General features: G+C 41.0%; 1 protein-coding gene across 1 annotated transcript; it reads left to right on the plus strand.

Annotated features, from left to right (window-relative positions):
* Positions 1 to 62: 62 nt before the first annotated feature.
* ALG2 (ALG2 alpha-1,3/1,6-mannosyltransferase) lies at positions 63 to 8,537 on the plus strand. The gene is made up of 2 exons (XM_050762192.1): positions 63 to 516; positions 3,212 to 8,537. The coding sequence occupies exons 1-2, from the start codon at positions 169 to 171 to the stop codon at positions 4,112 to 4,114; spliced, it is 1,251 nt and encodes a 416-aa protein (XP_050618149.1). The 5' UTR covers positions 63 to 168; the 3' UTR covers positions 4,115 to 8,537.
* Positions 8,538 to 19,256: the final 10,719 nt, after the last annotated feature.

The following is a 19,256-nucleotide window of genomic DNA, read 5'->3' on the forward strand; positions in this document are numbered from 1 at the left end:
CTATTTTCTCAGGCAGTTACTAGGCTCTCACAGATTTGCGCTGATGTGGCCTAACTGACGCACGTACGGCAGGGCGGGGTCGGCCCGCAGTGGCCAGCTGGGAGCTAAGGGGTGGAGCTTGCGCAGAAGACGCCTCAGGGTGCGGGGAGCAGTTGCGGCTCTAGGGCAATGGCGGAGGAGCAGGCCCGGCAACGGGACCTGGTTCCCAAGCCGTCGGTGCTGTTCCTGCACCCAGACCTCGGCGTAGGAGGCGCTGAGCGTCTGGTGTTGGACGCGGCGTTGGCGCTGCAGGCGCGCGGGTGTAACGTGAAGATCTGGACAGCGCACTACGATCCGGGCCACTGCTTCGCCGAGAGCCGCGAACTACCGGTGCACTGTGCCGGAGACTGGCTGCCGCGCGGCCTGGGCTGGGGCGGCCACGGCGCCGCCGTCTGCGCCTACGTGCGCATGGTCTTCCTGGCGCTCTACGTGCTGTTCCTCGCCGACGAGGAGTTCGACGTGGTAGTGTGCGACCAGGTGAGGCGGCCGCGGGGCCGGCTGCGCGAGTGCGGACCTCGCCGTGGAGGGCGGCCGCGGGCATGACTCCTGAGAGAGGACCTTGCCTGTCTGCAGTTTGGAAAGATCGGAACTGACCTGGAGAAGTCAGGGCTGGGAGCGAGCCTGTGGTCCCCTAACTTTAGTGTTAGAGATTTTTAAAGTTGCAGATTGCTAGGGTTTCACCCTCCAGGAAGTTTTCATCCAGGAGCCATGAGGTGGGGCCCAGAAATCTGCATTTTAACTCGGTCATAGGGTGATTTGGATGCAGCTAGTCCTTGGGGCTCGCTGTGAGAAACGCTGTTATTCGAAGTCAGCTTCAGTCACCTTTTACTAATGAGTAACTCGCGTGTTGTCTTACCTCTTACCTGTTATTTTTGTTGACTCTCCTTTCAGGCCATTTGCATCCCGCTGTCCTTGTGTTCGGAGCCAGGCCACACCGTCCTCAGCAGTGTCATGTGTTAAAAACACCAAGCTGAATATATCATACTCCTATTAAAACTTGTACATGGCTCCCCATTGGTTTTTGGAAAAAAGTTCAAGCTTTTTACCTTGGTCAATAATGTCCACCTGGATCTGCCCTGTAGCTATTCTCGACTCTTTCCTTTATGCATTTTTCCCATCCTAAAAAAGATGACTTTAAAAAGTAACATTTACTCGACTAAACATTTACTCGACTAAAAAAATAGAAGGATGTAACCTAAAAGCCCCATCCTATTCTACTCCCTGAAGATAGCCACCGTTAAGTTTCTCTTGTATTTTTTCAGAAGTTGTGGTGACACCAGCCTGTCTCTTTTCGTAGGCATATCTTCTTATTGGTACATAATTGGTATTATGACATACCTACTCTTAGGCATCTTCCTTCTTTTTCAACAAAAATTTATTTATTTATTTATTTAGAGACAGAGTTGCTCTGTCTTCCAGGCTGGAGTGCAATGGCGCGATCTCGGCTCACTGCAACCTCCTCCTCCGGAGTAGCTGGCATTACAGCCGCGCGCCCTATGCCCGGCTAATTTTTTTCTATTTTTAGTAGAGATGGGGTTTCACCATGTTGGCCAGGCTGGTCTCGAACTCCTTACCTCGTGATCCGCCCACTTCGGCCTCTCAAAGTGCTGGGATTACAAGCATGAGCCACCGTGCCCAGCCGGGACATTCTTATGTATCAATATTAGAGATTCACTTCATTCTTCATAGTGGCCAGAAAATCCACTTTTGTTTAAGTGTGTCATAATTAAACATTCTTCTTAAAGGACACTAATGCTGTGACTAGTTTTTTTGTGAATACATCAGTGTTATTATGAACATCCTTTTCTTTTTTTTTATTTTTTTGTACTTCTGCAAATACATCCTTTGAGGAAATTCCTAAAGTTAGTGTGTCTAAAAGTTGTTAATATTAAATATTAACAGCTACTGCCAAGTTTATCTACCAAAGAGGCCGTGTCACTTTACTGCCCAACAATATATGATCCATGCTTTTGTCTGCCTTGGATATTAAAATTAACCATTTTAATCTTTGCCAAACTGATAGGTGCAAATGGCATCACGTTTGTATTTGTGTTTCTTTAATTGTGACTCCTGAGTTACTTTTCATCATCCTTGTTTGCATGGAAGCTTTCTTTTTAAGTAATATGGACATTTACCAAACATCCTGCATGTGTCAGTAGGCATGAGGCAGCTGAGACTATAGTGGGTAGAAGAAAAATATTGACTTGGAAATAGGCATCCTGGATTCAAGTTCTGTTATCTACTGCTTTAATTAAGTGGCTTTGAATAAATTGCACATTATGCCTAAAGTTACCTTCTTCAGGTGTTAAGTTAGCTGAGACTAAAATGACTTGTAAAGATTACCCAACAAGAAAGTCTGTAGTAATGCCAGCATGTAGTTCATGCTCAATGATGACTAGCTTTAATATTTATTGAGCACATACTGTGTGCTAAACTCCATGTGTTTTGCATATATCAGTGCATTTAGTCATCACAAAAATTATATGGGTTTTTTGAACTATAATTGTCACCATGTTACAGAAGAGGAAACTAAGGCCCAGAGTGGGATAAATTACTTGATTGTGGCCACACAATTAGTAGAGCTGAGATTCAAACCCTGGCAGTCTTGAATCTAGAGCTTGTGCTCTCAACTACTGTAGTTCATTCATTCATTTCCTTAGGAGGAGAAAGATCTAGAGCGGCACTGTTCAGTATGGTAGCCACTAGCCACATGTGGCTGTTGAGCACTTGAAATGTGGCTAGTCTAAACTGAGATGTGCTAAAGTTAAAATACAAACTGATTTTGAAGATTTAACGTGAAATATATGTATATATAAAGTATCTCATTAATACTGTTTAGTATTGATTACATTTTGAAATGATAATGTTTTGGGTAAATAATATGTTAAAATTAGTTTCACCCTTGAAAACATTTTTAATATTACTAGATTTCTATTAGACAGCACTATTCAAGAGGAAACCACTGGACTTGAAGCTTTAAATATTTAGCACACATCTAGCAAACGTCTCTAGCCTTCTGTACACCAGGCATATGGTACTGGCTGAGAGTCTTGGGGAACAAAACAGAAGTAGACATTTCCTATGAGGAGCATGCAGGGTGGGTGTCTGTGTTTTTGGTTTGGTGGAAGTTGAGTTGACCGCTTTATCTGCTGTTGATTTTTGCTTTGGCTAGGTGTCTGCCTGTATTCCAGTGTTCAGGCTGGCTAGACGGCGGAAGAAGATCCTGTTTTACTGTCACTTCCCAGATCTGCTTCTCACCAAGAGAGATTCTTTTCTTAAACGGTTATACAGGGCCCCGATTGACTGGATAGAGGAATACACCACAGGCATGGCAGACTGCATCTTAGTCAACAGCCAGTTCACTGCTGCTGTTTTTAAGAAAACATTCAAGACCCTGTCTCACATAGACCCTGATGTCCTCTATCCATCTCTAAATGTCACCAGCTTTGATTCAGTTGTTCCTGAAAAGCTTGATGACCTAGTCCCCAAGGGGAAAAAATTCCTGCTGCTCTCTATCAACAGATACGAAAGGAAGAAAAATCTGACTTTGGCATTGGAAGCCCTAGTACAGCTGCGTGGAAGATTGACATCCCAAGATTGGGAGAGGGTTCATCTGATCATGGCAGGTGGTTATGACGAGAGAGTCCTGGAGAATGTGGAACATTACCAGGAATTGAAGCAAATGGTCCAACAGTCTGACCTTGGCCAGTATGTGACCTTCTTGAGGTCTTTCTCAGACAAACAGAAAATCTCCCTCCTCCACAGCTGCACGTGTGTGCTTTACACACCAAGCAATGAGCACTTTGGCATTGTCCCTCTGGAAGCCATGTACATGCAGTGCCCAGTCATTGCTGTTAATTCTGGGGGACCCTTGGAGTCCATTGACCACAGTGTCACAGGGTTTCTGTGTGAGCCTGACCCAGTGCACTTCTCAGAAGCAATAGAAAAGTTCATCCGTGAACCTTCCTTAAAAGCCACCATGGGCCTGGCTGGAAGAGCCAAGGTGAAGGAAAAATTTTCCCCTGAAGCATTTACGGAACAGCTCTACCAATATGTTACCAAACTGCTGGTATAATCAGATTCTTTTTAAGATCTTTATGCTGTGTTCATTAATGTCACTTTTATGGATTGTGGACCCAGTTTTGAAACCAAAAAAGAAACCTAGAATCTAATGCAGAAGAGATCTTTTAAAAAATAAATTTGAGTCTTGAATCTGAGCCACTTTCCTATATACCACACCTCCTTGTCCACTTTTCAGAAAAACAATGTCTCTTATGCTATAATCATTCCACATTTTGCCAGTGTTAAGTTACAAATGTATAATTCCATGTTCAGCAGAGTATTTTAATTATATTTTCTTGGGATTATTGCTATTCTGTCTATAAATTTTGAATGATACTGTGCCTTAATTGGTTTTGATAGTTTAAGTGTGTATCATCAAAGTTGATTAATTTGGCTTCATAGTATAATGAGAACAGGGCTACTGTAGTTCCCATCCACTGAAGTGTTCACTGTCATCTGTTAGGGAATTTTTGTTCGTCATGTCTTTGCCCAGATCCGTAGCAAGAGTGCTCTGTATTTTTTTAAGATAATTTGTATTTTTGCACACTAAGATGTAATAAAAGATGTTTATCATGAAAAAGAAACAATATTAGATTTTGGTCTCTATAATCTATTTTGGTATTGTTATGAACATGGATATGACAACCAAACTGGAAATCAGCACACTAGGGTAAAGTGAATACTGAAGAATATTGTCACACATGTGTTGTGCACCTTGTTTAGGGCTTATTTCTTAATATCATCCAGGTCATTAGTTTTGCTAATATTTGTGTTGTCTTGACCAAGCTCCTACTAAGTACAGGACACAAATGTTTTTTTATCTTCCAAGGCCTGGCTCAAATGCCACTGCTGCAAAGCTTTCTTTGACTTTCTGGCCACCCCCCAAACCAGAAGTGATCTTCCCCCTCCATATACTCTAGCCTTTTCATGACACTAACTTATAGTTCACTGTTTACCTGTTGGTGTAACAGCAAATTATAAATAGTAGTTTTCAGCATACTTCTAAGGCTAAATTCATTTCCAAGAGTAGCAAAGCTTACTAGCCAAAGGCTCCACATTTATCAACTCTTAAAAGCTAGACTTGAGAGAGCCTCATAGCCTGTATGATTTTGAGTAAATGAATCTCTGTACCTCAGCTTCTTCATCTGCAAAGTGAGATAATTGTACTATTCTACTTTCCTCATAGTGCGGTTGTAACAGAGTGTGATAATAATTACAAAGTACTTAATACTTGGCATGTAGTATATATATTAGCTATTAGTATTTTGCAATTTGGGGATATTGAAAATTAGAAGTTGCATGTTGGTTCATGCTACACTACCATATTGTTCTTTTGGGGCTCTTCAATGGATGAAATTCCATTTTACAGTTTATCATGTACATCTGTGTCACAGGAGTATTTTGGCAAAATGATTCTGTACCAAAAAGGAGTACTATAAAATGAGGGTGCCAAATATATTGAGTCTTTTATGGGATTAAAAGTTCTGTCACATTCCATTTTCTTTGGCATCAAGAAAGCTTACCATGTAGTACAAAAGGTATGATTTGGTTCATGTGTTTCTGAGAAATGGAGCCTTTCCAGGAAGCCTGGTGGCTCTTATCATGGAGTTTAGCACGGTTAGACTTGGCCACATTGTGACCTATAACATGGTGCTTACCTTACTAAGCAGCACTAAACATTTGCATATTTGACCATTTTTATGCAGGTCCTTCCAAATGGACTACGTGGATCCATGGACCCTGATTTTAGCTTCACTTCATTGTCCTAAGCCAGAGTGAGTAACAATAAGATTTCACAGGTCTGGGAGGTATAGAGTCCTGCCTGCCATGAGCTTCCAGCTCCTGGTTCCTGGACCCTAGAATGGAACTTTGCCCTTAAGAGGTGTTCACAGCTTCCAAAAACTAAGCTGAAGTTAGAGAAAATAGAAGCATGGAACATTAAAGGTGAATTGTTCGGGCCTTATCCATAGTAATTCTGGTAATTACTTTGTGCAGGGCATGATAGGAGATACATACATAGCAGAGCTTACTCCGCAACAATTCACGGAGGTGTAGGTGTTCTTCCCTTTTAGATGAATGTAGTTAAGCAACTTGCCTGTGTTCCACGGCCTTGAAGCATGGACAGAATCTCAAGGCCCTCTGATTCCAAAGTCCAACCCCTTTATCATTCTTCAGTCTGCCCTCACCCTAACCAAATTCTTTGTGTAATGTTTTTTCAGTACAACTCCCTCTGCAGCACTGCAGTTGTAGTTGTACAGGTCTTTGGGTTTAGAAAGACTCTGCTATTTACTGTCCATTTTCCTCTTCCCATCAGTCTTCTGAGGTGAGTATGGTTATCCCCTGTCTTATACACAAGCTCAGAGAGGTGAAAGACTTGCCTGAAGGCACACAATTAAAAAGTAACCAAACCAGCATTCGACCCTTAATTACCTGAGCCATCCAGGACTTTGCATATAATGGAATTTCTCAGTCTCCTCCCCTTTGATATGCATAAATATTTGTCCTTTATACACACACGCACATCTAAAAACACGATGGGCCAATGGAAGAGGGAGTGTTATGTCCATAAAGAGACCTACTCAGCTGAGGGGGAGCAGTATTGCAGTTCTTTGATCCAATGACAAATGTCTACTGAACCCCTATTTGGACAGCCTTTGAAGCTTTTGCAGAGCTCATTAGAGATTGTCTTATTTGCTCTTCACAGCATCCTTCCAGGTAATTATTATAGGCATTTTTAGAGATTGAAAGTCTGAGGCTTACAGCTAGGAAACAGTGGAGCTACAATTCAAACCCACAAATGTCCAACTTGAGGTTAACAGTTATTTCAATTGTACTACAGTTGCCTCTTCAGCAAATGCTTCATGACCAGCCTGACCAACATGGTGAAACCCAGTCTCTACTAAAAATACAAAAAAAAAAATAGTGGGGTGTGGTGGTGCCTGCCTGTAATCCCAGCTACTTGGGAGGCTGAGGCAGGAGAATCGCTTGAACCTGGGAGGCAGAGGTTGCAGTGAGCTGAGATCACGCCATTGCACTCCAGCCTGAGCAACAAGAGCAAAACTCTGTCTCAAAAGAAATGATGAGTAAAAATGAAGCACCAGAGCACTTCACTGCCCCACTCAACTCACTCCATCTCTAATAACAATCAGCCCTTCTCTGTCCACCTTTGCCAGGGTCACTAACTGTCCTGTGTTCTCCTTCCTTTGCCTTTCCACCTCCCAGAATCAAAGCCAGTCAAAGCTGATGGGGACCCCAGAGGCCACCTAACCTAATTTGGTATTGCACAGATGGGAAAAGCCCAGAAAGAGGAAGGGACCTGTCTGAACTCACACAGAGGAACAGTTGCAGCCCTCCTCTACTTCCACTTTTATCAAAAAACCCTTATCTTCTATCACTTCATTTGAACCCCTTACTCCATTCCTAACCTTAACCCTCTCGAACTCTGTCCCCAATAGCCTGAGAAGGTGCCATCATCCAGACAACAGTGCTCTCATGCCTGCCAGCTCAGGGGAGGGGCATCTTCCCAATGACCCACTTTCTAAACTGTCCTTGATAAAGCAGCAACTCTTGAGAGGTAGGGGAAGGGAGAATTTTACCATCCTGACCCCTGAGCCAAGGGGCTGCTGGAGCCAGCAGCTCTGTTTATGCCAAGAGGAGTGGGATTTTGGCATTGGTGTCACAGTGAGAGTGACCGCGCCAGAAATTTTTTGTTTATGGTTTCTGATATTTCCTAAGTTAGATTTTTTCCTCAGAAAAGAGAAATTTGAGCAATAAACTATAAAATAATCCTGTTGGTCACTTATGTCTACTAAGTTTACAACATAGTAGACATTTGTATTTCCAACTAATGCCCTGTTTGAGATACATAATTTGTTCTTTATAATAATCCCTTATTATTATATATTGAGATTACTCCAGCTTTTTTCTACTATAAGCAGTCCAGAGGAAAAACCAACTGACTTTAAATTCTATTAGCAAATATTTAAAGTTTTAAGAGGCAAATTTGAAAAGCAGAAATGAAGAAAAATCTCAAGGAAAAAAAGACATGAAAAGATTGCAAAACTGCTTAGAGTACACCAAAAAAAAAAAATAATAATAATAATCAAAAAAATACATTGGTGATGTTTATTTTCAAACCAAATTACATTAACCAGCTTGCTTTCAGCCGAATTTTATGCTTCCTTTGCATTAGAGAACCTGGAAACCTAACAACGCTTCAATTCAATAGAGTAATACACTACCATATGTTAGATATATGGGCAAATATTTAAAATATTTAACCCAACCCTAGCTTAGGCAGAAAGGGAAGATTTTTAGGAAGCTACTGAGATAGATTGTGTAATTCAAGGAAAGTTACACGATTGAATCAAGAGAAGTACAGGGATGTAGCTAGGCTAGATGTTCAAATGAAGCCAGGAATTCAAATACCACAAGAACACCATTTCTTTACATGATATTTCATTGTCTTTCATGATAGACTAACTTCTCTTTTGTAGCAGGAAACATGCTACCAGTGAAGCCAAGCCCTCTATCTTAATACTTCTACCACCAAAGAGGAACTGGCTGTCTTTTGCAGAGTTTGAAAAAATAACAGAGAAGGATTATGATGGACCTTTCCTGGTTCAGGTGCCTTCCCTTAAATTAGTGAAGCAAGGTTCAGAGGCAAGGTGTTATGGGTTGCCAGACTCAGATCAGCAATCTAATCTTGAACCCATCAATTGCGGCCAAGATCTAGGATCATACAGCAGCAGGAATCATATAGCTGGGAGAAGGGAACAGGGGGTATATTGAGGAAGAAATTGGAAGCTGTTCCCAGAAAAAGCAAGTTGGGCAGATAAAGTAAGAGATCCCTTAAAACCTTATACCTAGTTTGTGGTATGAATCTCTAGAGTATGCATCAGAGAAAGGCAAAAGCCAACTAGAACAGTTCCTAAATGCAGTTTTAATCTTCTTCGCAATTATTTTGAAGGGGTGAGACCATCTGGATAAGTCCTACTCATCCAAGAGAAAATATATTATTATGTAATAGAAAATTGGTGAACTGCAGCAGCTTAGGGATGTAAGCCTGGGAAAAAAAGACCTAGGGGAAGGCTTCAAAATGGCTGACTAGAGGCATTTGAATAGAGCATCCAAGAGAACACTAGAATTCAACAGAGAAGTGACAGGAAACAATTGAGGCATGGAAGGAGAGAGAAATTAGGCAACTGGTTCAACCAGGATTGCCTAGGAGCCCAGAGAGGCTAGTGTGGGGAAAGGCAGAGATCCCCAGTGGTCCGCATTCCCACCACAGACTCTTGCAACCCTAGCCCTGGGACAGCCCCTGGATCTTCATAGGCCCAGAGACTAGCATAGGGAGCTGCCTAGAGACCATGCAACAGCATTGCTCAAGCGGGGAAACTCATGCTGGGTCCCATACACTCCCTGAATCCTAAGCAGCTACAGCATGGCACCATTTTGCAAGCCCAGCCCACACCAGACTGCATCCTACCCTGGGGCACGATGGCCCCTGCATCTCCATATGCCTGGAGCCCCACTGATATACCCCCATGTACACCCAGAGGTCTACAGGAGCACAATACCAATTGGACCCAGCAGAACACCAGGGTTCCCAGCATTCTAACACACATAGTGTGTCCCCACACTCTGAGGAATCAGTGGTGTAATGCACCAGTGAAGCTACCCCAGGGACAAAGGGAATCAAAAATGCATGTTCCCTAGGGCATGATAACTGCCTGCCTGGGAGGGCTACCACAAGCAGCAACTCAGCTCCCCCAAGCAGAGGAGCTGCTGTGCACATGCCCTGAGGACAGACTCTGCCACTGTCCACTGCAGCCACTGCTGCTGCCACTGGGAAACCAAAGCATATGCCACTAGCAGTGACTCCACCTGCCAACAGCAGGTCCACTGCTACATAGTTGCATGTGCCCTAAGGACAGGGTCCTCCAACCATTGCTGCTGCTGCTGCAGCCACCAGAACATTCCACCAGGGATCTGGGGAGCACCCTGCCCTGCCCAGCCCAACACAGCCAGCACCTGAGCACACCACCAGGAGGCCTGAAGACAGGCCTGCCTGGCCTGGTACAACCTGCCACCACCCCCCTGCCCCCAGCCGCCATGCTCAAGCACTGCCTGGGGATATGGGTATTGCCCTGCCTCATTCACCACCACTGGCACCTCTGCAATCCTCCCAGGGGCCTATGGATGGGTCTATCCAACTTGCCCCTGCTGCCCCAGTGGCCCCCCCCCACCCCCACATACACCACCTCCCAAGCCTGTTGCAGCCACCACTAACACTAACATACACTGTTTCAGAGTCCAAGTGTTGTGCCAGCACTGCTACTGCCATTGCCCATGCCACATACCTTATCCAGGGAATGACAGACTCAGCCACACACCCAGCCTACTGCTGTCACTGCCAGCACTATAGCAAGGGCCTCCTGGAGGTCCAAGAATTGGCGTGTTTGGACCCCCTAATGCTGGTGCTCAGACACACCTGCTGGAGGCCCAAGACACACTTAGCTCACCACTGCCACAAATGGGGCCTGAGGACTGATGACTGGCATCCCCACCCCCAGTAAAACCTCACCACAGCCTCCACTAACAACTGCAGTCTAAGTCACTGAGAAAAATCACAGATACCACCAATGCTTTTTACGGTAGAAAAAATCTTATGCATGCACCCAGAATCAAAGCTAAAGTGCCCTACCCAACACCATAGATACATCTTTAGGAAACAGTCTCCCTCTATCAAAGCCAATCCAAAAAAATGGAAGAAGTGACTTAAAACAGATGCACAGATATCAACATAAGGACACAAGAAACAAGAAAAAGCAAGGAAGTATGACACCTCCAAAAAAAAAAGCAATAATTTTCCAGTAACAGATTCCAATGAAAAACAAATTTATAAAATCCTGAAAAAAGAATTCAAAATAATGATATTAATGAAGTTCAGTGAGATACAAGAGAACACACTAACAATTATTTAATTGTATTGAGATTAACAATACAATGAAATTTTAAATTTAACATATGAATAAGAAATTCACCAGAGAGACAGATATCTTAAAAAAGGAATCAAACAAATCCGGGAACTAAAGAATTTAAGGAATGAAATTTAAAAGAATACACTTGAGAGCTTCAACAGTAGACTAGATCAAGCAGAAGAAAGAATTTCAGAACTTGAAGACAGGTCTTTTGAAACAAGCCAGGAAAAAAAAAAAAGAAAGAAAGAAAGGGGAAGGGGAAGGAAAGAGAGAAAAGCAACAGAAAAGGAGAAGTATAAAAAAAAAAAAGAACAAAAAAGTGACCAAATATCTGAATTGTGGGTGTTCAAGAAGACAAAGAAAAGACCAAAGTTACAGAAAACCTATTTAATGAAATAATAGTTGAAAACTTCCCAAGTGTACCAAGTGTACATCCAGATACAGGATATAGAAAGCTCAGAGATTCTCAAACAGATATAACTCCACAAGTTTTCTCCACAGCACATTCTAGTCAAGCTGTCAAAAGTCAATGACAAAGAGAGAATTCTAAAAGCAGCCAGAGAAAAGTCACATATAAAGGAAACCCCATCAGACAGCCAATTTCTCAACAGAAACCCTACAGTCTAGGAAAAAATGGGATGATACATTCAAAGTGCTGAAAGAAAGAAAAAAAGAAGAAACTGGCAGGCAAGACCACTATACCCAGTAAAGCTATCCTTCATAAATGAAGGAGAAACAAAGTCTTTCCCAGACATGCAAAAACTGAGGGAATTCAACACCACTAGACCAGCCCCACAAGAAGTGCCTAAAGGAGTTCTACACCTGGAAGCAAAAGGATGATATCTACTATCATGAAAACACACAAAACTATCAAACTCACTGGTAAAGCAAACAAATGAGGAAGAGAAGGGACTCAAATGTTACCACTGTGTAAAATCACCAAACTGCAACGATAAGAAAGAAAGAAAGGAACAAAAATTATATAGAACAACAAGAAAACGTTAACAAAATGACAGGAGTAAGTCCTCACATATCAGTAACACTCTTGAATGTAAACAGATTAAATTTTTCACTTAAGAGTGGAAAAAACTGACAGAACAGATTTTTTTTTAATGACCCAACTATATGCTGCCCATAAGAAATTCACTTCACCTGTAAAAGACATACAGACTAAAAGTAAAGGGATGGAAAAAGATATTCCATTCTAATGGAAAGCACAACAAGCAGAAGTAGCTACATTTATATCATATAAAATGGATTTCAAGTTAAAAACAGGGTGGTATATCCAGGTAGTTGTGATGATGCTGGCCAAATAGTGCTCGGCAGGTGAGAATGTAAACCCAGGTTCAAGTGAAGTAATAAGAGCTTGAATGTTTTCTTTTTCTTTTTCTTTTTCTTTTTCTTTTTTTTTGAAACGGAGTCTTGCTGTATCACCCAGGCTGGAGTGCGGTGGCATGATCTTGGCTCACTGCAAGCTCCGCCTCCCGGGTTCATGCCATTCTCCTGCCTCAGCCTCCCAAGTAGCTGGGACTACAGGTGCCTGCCACCACACCCAGCTAATTTTTTTTTTTTTTTTTTTTTTTTTTTTTTTTGTATTTTTAGTAGAGACGGGGTTTCACCATGTTAGCCAGGATGGTTGTGATCTCCTGACCTCGTGATCTGCCTACCTTGGCCTCCCAAAGTGCTGAGATTAAAGGCATGAGCCACCATTCCTGGCCAAGAGCTTGAATATTTTCATGCGCTAATGTTGCACACTTGTAAAAAAAAAATTGGAAATGGAAACTATATATTAGTGCACATTGACATGCATTTTGAGGCAAAGACATATTGTTTGGTTCCACGATTTGTCCTTAAAGTGAAAGAACATTTAAAGTTTAGAATTACCTAGCTGTAGCAATGCTGTTCTATTAACAGATAACTAGAATTTACATACACATTTAATTTATGTTAACTATGTAAAACCTAGTAGTGAGCATAATAATCAGTCAGTAAATGTTTGGATTCCTCTTACCCCTCAATAAGTTTATTTTTACCGTATTCCTCTTGCCTTTCTGACCCTGTTGAATTAGTTTGTGGACTAGAGTGTTAATGAAATGTTATTGCCAAAGAGATTGTGAGAAAATTGGTATATCATGTAGATATCATACAAAATCTTCTTGTAAAATAAAAAATGCAGTTTTATTATTGTTTGTGCCTCAACTGTTGAAGTGAATATTAAAGGGCTTAGGGAAAAAAAAGTCAGAACAGGAGAAAGAGACAAAGAGTATATTAATGATAAAAGGATCAATTAAGCAAGAGAATACAAGAATTATAAATGTACATGCACTCAACACTGGAGCACACAGGTACATTCAGCAAATTCGTTAGATCTAAAGGGAGAGATAGATGCCAATGAAATAATAGTGAGGGACTTAAACACCCCACTCTCAACATTAGACAGATCATTTAAATGGAAAATTAACAAAGAAATAATGTATTTAAACTGTGCTTTTGACAAAATTGACCTAACACTCATTTATAGAACATTTTCTCCAGCAGCTGCACAACACACATTATTCTCATCAGCACACAGAACATTTTCCAGGGTATATAATATATTAGACAAAACAAGTCTCAACAAATTTCTACAAATTGAAATTATATCAAGTTCTTCTCAGACCACAGTGGAATAAAACTAGAAATCAATTACAAGAGGTACTTTGAGAATGGTACAAATACATGGAAATTAAACAACATGCTTCCCAACACCCACTGGGTCAATGAAAAACTTAAGAAGGAAATTTTTTTAAATTCTTGAAACAAATGAAAAGGAAAGCACAACTTACCAAACCCTATGGGATACAGCAAAAGTAGTACTAAGAGGGAAGTTTATAGCAATAAATACCTACATCAAAAAAGTAGAAAGATTTCAGATAAACGATCTAATAATGCACCTCAAAAAACTAGAAAAGCAAGAACAAACCAAACCCAAAAATTAGTAGAAGAAATAACAAATATCAGAAAAAAGTTAAATGAAATAGAGACCAAAAATACAATACAAAGGATTAACAAAAAGTTGGGGGTTTTTTAAAAGATACAATTGATATTGATAAGCCACTAGCTAGACTAACCAAGAAGAAAAAAGAGAGAAGAGCCAAATAAAATCAGAAATGAAAAAGGAGACATTTCAACTGATAACACAGAAATATAAAAGTACATTAGAGACTATTATAAACAGCTATACACTGGCAAACTGGAAAACCTACAGGAAATGGATAAATTCCTAGACACGTAAACCTATCAAGATTGAATCAGGAAGAAAGAAAAACCCTGAACAGATCAACTAACAAGATTGAATCAGTAATGAAAAGTTTTCCAACAAAGAAAAGTCCAGGACCAAGTGGCTTCACTGTTGGATTCTACCAAACTTATAAAGAAGAACTAACATCAATTCCCCTGAAGTTACTCCAAAAAAACTGAAGAGGAGGTAATTCTCCCTAACTCATTCTATGAAGCCAGTGTTATGCTGATACCAAAACTAGACAAGGACACAACAAAAGAAGAAAACTACAGGCCAATATCCCTGATGAACATAGACACATAATAGTTTTTACATTTACAAAATACTAGCAAACCATATTCAGAAGCACTTCAAAAAGATAATCCACCATGATCAAGTGAATTTATCCCAGGGATACAAGAATGGTTCAATATACACAAATCAGTAAACATTATATATCATATAAACCAGCGGTCCCCAACCATTTTGGTACCAGGGACTGGTTTCATTGAAGACGTTTTTTGCATGGATCGTGGGGTGGGGGGAGTGGGGGTAGTTTCGGGATGAAACTGTTCCACCTCAGATCAACAGGCATTAGATTCTCATAAGGAGCACACAACCTAGATCCCACACATGCACAGTTCACAATGGGGTTCTGACTCCTGTGAGAATCGAATGCTGCCTCTGATCTGACAGGAGGTGGAGCTCAGGTGGTAATGCTCACTCACTGACTCATCTCTTGCTGTTCCAGGAGGGTACCAGTCCATGACCCAGGGTCTGGGGACCCCTGATATAAACAGAATGAAGGACAAAAGCCATAAGGTCATCTCAATAACTGCAGAAAAAGCATTTAGTAAAATTCATCACCCTTCATGAAAAAAAAAAAAGCAAACTAGGTACAGAAGGAACATACCTCAACATAAAAAAGCCCATATATGACAGACTCACAGCTGACATCATACCAAATGAGGAAAAGCTAAAAGCCTTGCCTCTAAGAACTGGATCAGACAACGATGCTCATTTTCACCACTTCTGTTCAACATGGTACTGGAAGTCCTAATGAGAGCAATCTAGGCAAGAGAAAGAAATACAAGACATCCAGATTGGAAAAGAGGTAGTCAAATTATCCCTCTTTGTATGTTTTAATTAAAAAAAAAAAAAATTTGTAGAGATGGGATCTCCCAATGTTGCCCAGGCTGGTCTTGAACTCCTGGACCCAAGCACTCCTCCTTCCTCAGTCTCCCAAAGTGCTGAAATTACAGATGTGAGCCACTGTGCTTGGCCTGTTTTTCTTTGCAGATGATGTGATTTTATATGTAGAAAAACCTAGACTCCATCAAAAAAAACCCTCAGATCTGATAAACAAAATCAGTAAATTTGCAGGATGTAAAATCAACATACAAAAATCAGTAGTTTTTCTATACACCAATAGTGAACTAGCAGAAAAAGAAATGAAGAATCCAATCCCATTTATAATAGCTACCAAAAATATATAAAATACCTAAGAATAAATGTATCCAGCAAAACACTGATGAAATAAATTGAAGAAGACACAAACAAATGGAAAGATGTTCCATGCTCATAGATTGGAAGAATTAATATTGCTAAAATGACCACACTACCCAAAGCAATCTATACATGTAATACAGTTCCTTACAGTGCAATCCCCAATGCAATACATTACAGGGCTATAGTAACCAAAACAGCTGAGTATTGGTATTAAAAACAGACACATAGATTAGTGGAACAGAATAGAGAACCAAGAAATAAATCCACATACTTACAGCCAATTGATTTTTGACGAAGGCACAAAGAACATACATTGGGGAAAGGATGCCCTCTGCAATAAATGGTGCTGTGAAATCTTGATATTCCTATTCAGAAGGATGAAACTGGACTCCTTTGTCTCACCATATACAAAACCCACTGAAAATTGATTAAAGACTTAAATCTAAACTGTGAAACTACTGCAAGAAAACACAGGGGAAACACTTGAGGACACTGATCTAGGCAAAGATTTTATAGCTAAGATATCAAAAGAGTAGGCAACAACAACAACAACAAAACAGACAAATGGAACTATATTAAACTAAAAAGCTTCTGCACAGCAACGAAAACAACAGAATGAAGAGACAACCTGTTAAATAGGAGAATATATTTGGAAACTACTCATCTGACAAGGGACTAATATCCAGAATATAAAAGAAACTCAAACAACTCAACAGTTAAAAAAAAAATCCAACATTTCCCAAAAGAAGACGTACAAATAACCAATAGGTGTGTAAAAATATGCTCAACATCACTAATCATAGCTCATTAGTGATGCTGGGCACTTCAACATCTTACCTCAGTTGGAATGACTGTTAATAAAAAGACAAAAAAAAAAAAAATTAGGCCCGGCATGGTGGCTCACGCCTGTAATCCCAGCACTTTGGGAGGCCAAGGCGGGTGGATCACAAAGTCAGGAGTTCGAGACCAGCCTGGCCAACATGGCGAAACCCCATCTCTACCAAAACTACAAAAATTATCCAGGCATGGTGGCAGGTGCCCGTAATCCCAGCTACTCATTAGGCTGAGGCAGGAGAATCGCTTGAACAGGGGAGGTAGAGGTTGCAGTGAGAAGAGATCCTACCATTGCACTCCAGCCAGGGCAACAAGAGCAAGACTCCATCTCAAAAAAAAAAAAAAAAGAAAAAAAAAAAGAAAAAAAAGTAGATGCCGGTGAGGATGCAGAGTAAGGGAACTCATACACTATTGGTGGGGAATATAAATTAGTACAAGTATTATGGAAAACAGTATGGAGATTTTTAAAAATAATAATAAAAATAAAAATAGAGATACCATACAATCCAGCAATCCCACTACTGGCTATTTATCCAAAGGAAAGGAAATCTGGGCCAGGCTTGGTGGCTCGTGCCTGTAATCCCAGCACTTTGGGAGGCTGAGGCAGGTGGGTCACCTGAGGTCAGGAGTTTGAGACCAACCTGACCAATATGGTGAAACCCCATCTCAACTAAAAATTAAAAAATTAGCTGGGCTTTATGGCGTGCGCCTGTAGTCCCGGCTACTCTGGAGGCTGAGACAGGAGAATCGCTTGAACCCAGGAGGTGGAGATTGCAGTGAGCCAAGATGGCTCCCCTGCGCTTCAGCCTGGGCAACAGATCAAGACTCTATCAAAAAAAAAACGAAAGGAACTCAGTATATCAAAGGAATACATTCACCCCCTTATTTATTGCAGAACTATCCATAATAGTAAAGATACGAAATCTTTTAAATGTGTCCATTAACAGATGAATGGATGAAGAAAACGTGGTGTATATATTCAAAATGGCATACTATTCAGCGGTAAAATAGGATGAAGTCCTGTCATTTGCAGCAACATGGATGGAACTGGAAGTCATTATGTTAGGTGAAATAAGCCAGGCATAGACAGACAGATATCTTCTCACTTATATGTGGGCACTAAAAAAATTGATCTCTGCTGGGCGTGGTGGCTCATGCCTGTAATCACAACACTTTAGGTGGTTGAGGCGGGTGGATCACCTGAGGTCACAAGTTTGAGACCAGCCTGGCCAACATGGTGAAACCCCGTCTCCACTAAAAATACGAAACAATTAGCCGGGCATGGTGGCGGGTGCCTGTAATCCCAGCTACTCAGGAGACTGAGGCAAGAGAATCGCTTGAACCCGGGAGGCGGAGGTTGCAGTGAGCCGAGATCCCGCCATTGCACTTCAGCTGCAGCAACAGAGCGAGACTCAGTCTCAGAAAGAAAGAGAGAGAGAGAGAGAGAGAGAAGAGAAAGAAAGAAAGAAAGAAAGAAAGAAAGAAAGAAAGAAAGAAAGAAAGAAAGAAAGAAAGAAAGAAAGAAAGAAAGAAAGAAAGAAAGAAAAGAAAGAAAGAAAGAGAAAGAAAGAGAGAGACAAACAGAGACAGAGAGAGAGAGAAAAAATTGATCTCATGGATATAGAGAGTAGAAAAATAGTTACCAGAGGCTGGGAGGGGGTCGGAGGGATAAAGAGAGGTTAGTTAATGGATACAAATATACAGTTAGACTGAAAAATAAGTTCTAATATTCAATAGCAGAATAGGGTGATTATAGTTAACAACAATGTATTGTATATTTCAAAATAGCTAGAAGAGGACCTGAAATGTTCCCAACACCAAGAAATGATAAATACTCAAGATGGTGAATACCCCAAATACCCTGACTTGATCATTACATATTGTATGCATGCAACAAAATAACAAAATGTCATGTTACACTGTCGATATGTACAAATATTGTGTGTCAATAAATTTTTTTTTTAAACTTACCCTCGAGAGGTCCTTGCAGGCAAATCATGCCTTCTCACATACCTTTCACTTGTTGCTTCCACTTCCACAATAAATCTTACTCATATATATTTAGGACCTACCCTGTGCATAGCACTGAAGATAAAGAAATGAAATTAGCAATTTAATACTCTTTGACTTGCATAATTCTGCATTGTTCGATACTAATATCCTCAGACCTGACTTTGTTGACGTTTAAATAATCATATCTTACCCATATTTTAATTTTTAATATTTTTTGGTTTGTCTAATAAGCAGAGAAATCTTAGATTTAGTGTTTTTTCTTGTATCTCATAGTATTGGCTTTTAATATTTTATTAAAGATTACTGAGGTTGGCCCGGCGCAGTGGCTCACGCCTGTAATCCCAGCACTTTAGGAGGCCAAGGCGGGTGGATCACCTGAGGTAGGGAGCTCAAGACCAGCCTGACCAACATGGAGAAACCCCATCTCTACTAAAAATACAAAATTAGCCAGGCATGGTGGCACATGCCTGTAATCCCAGCTACTCGGGAGGCTGAGGCAGGAGAATCGCTTGAACCCGGGAGGCAGAGATTGCGGTGAGCCGAGATCGCGCCATTGC

The sequence above is a fragment of the Macaca thibetana genome, chromosome 15 (assembly GCF_024542745.1).
Source record: "Macaca thibetana thibetana isolate TM-01 chromosome 15, ASM2454274v1, whole genome shotgun sequence".
In the NCBI taxonomy this organism is placed as follows: Eukaryota; Metazoa; Chordata; class Mammalia; order Primates; family Cercopithecidae; genus Macaca; species Macaca thibetana.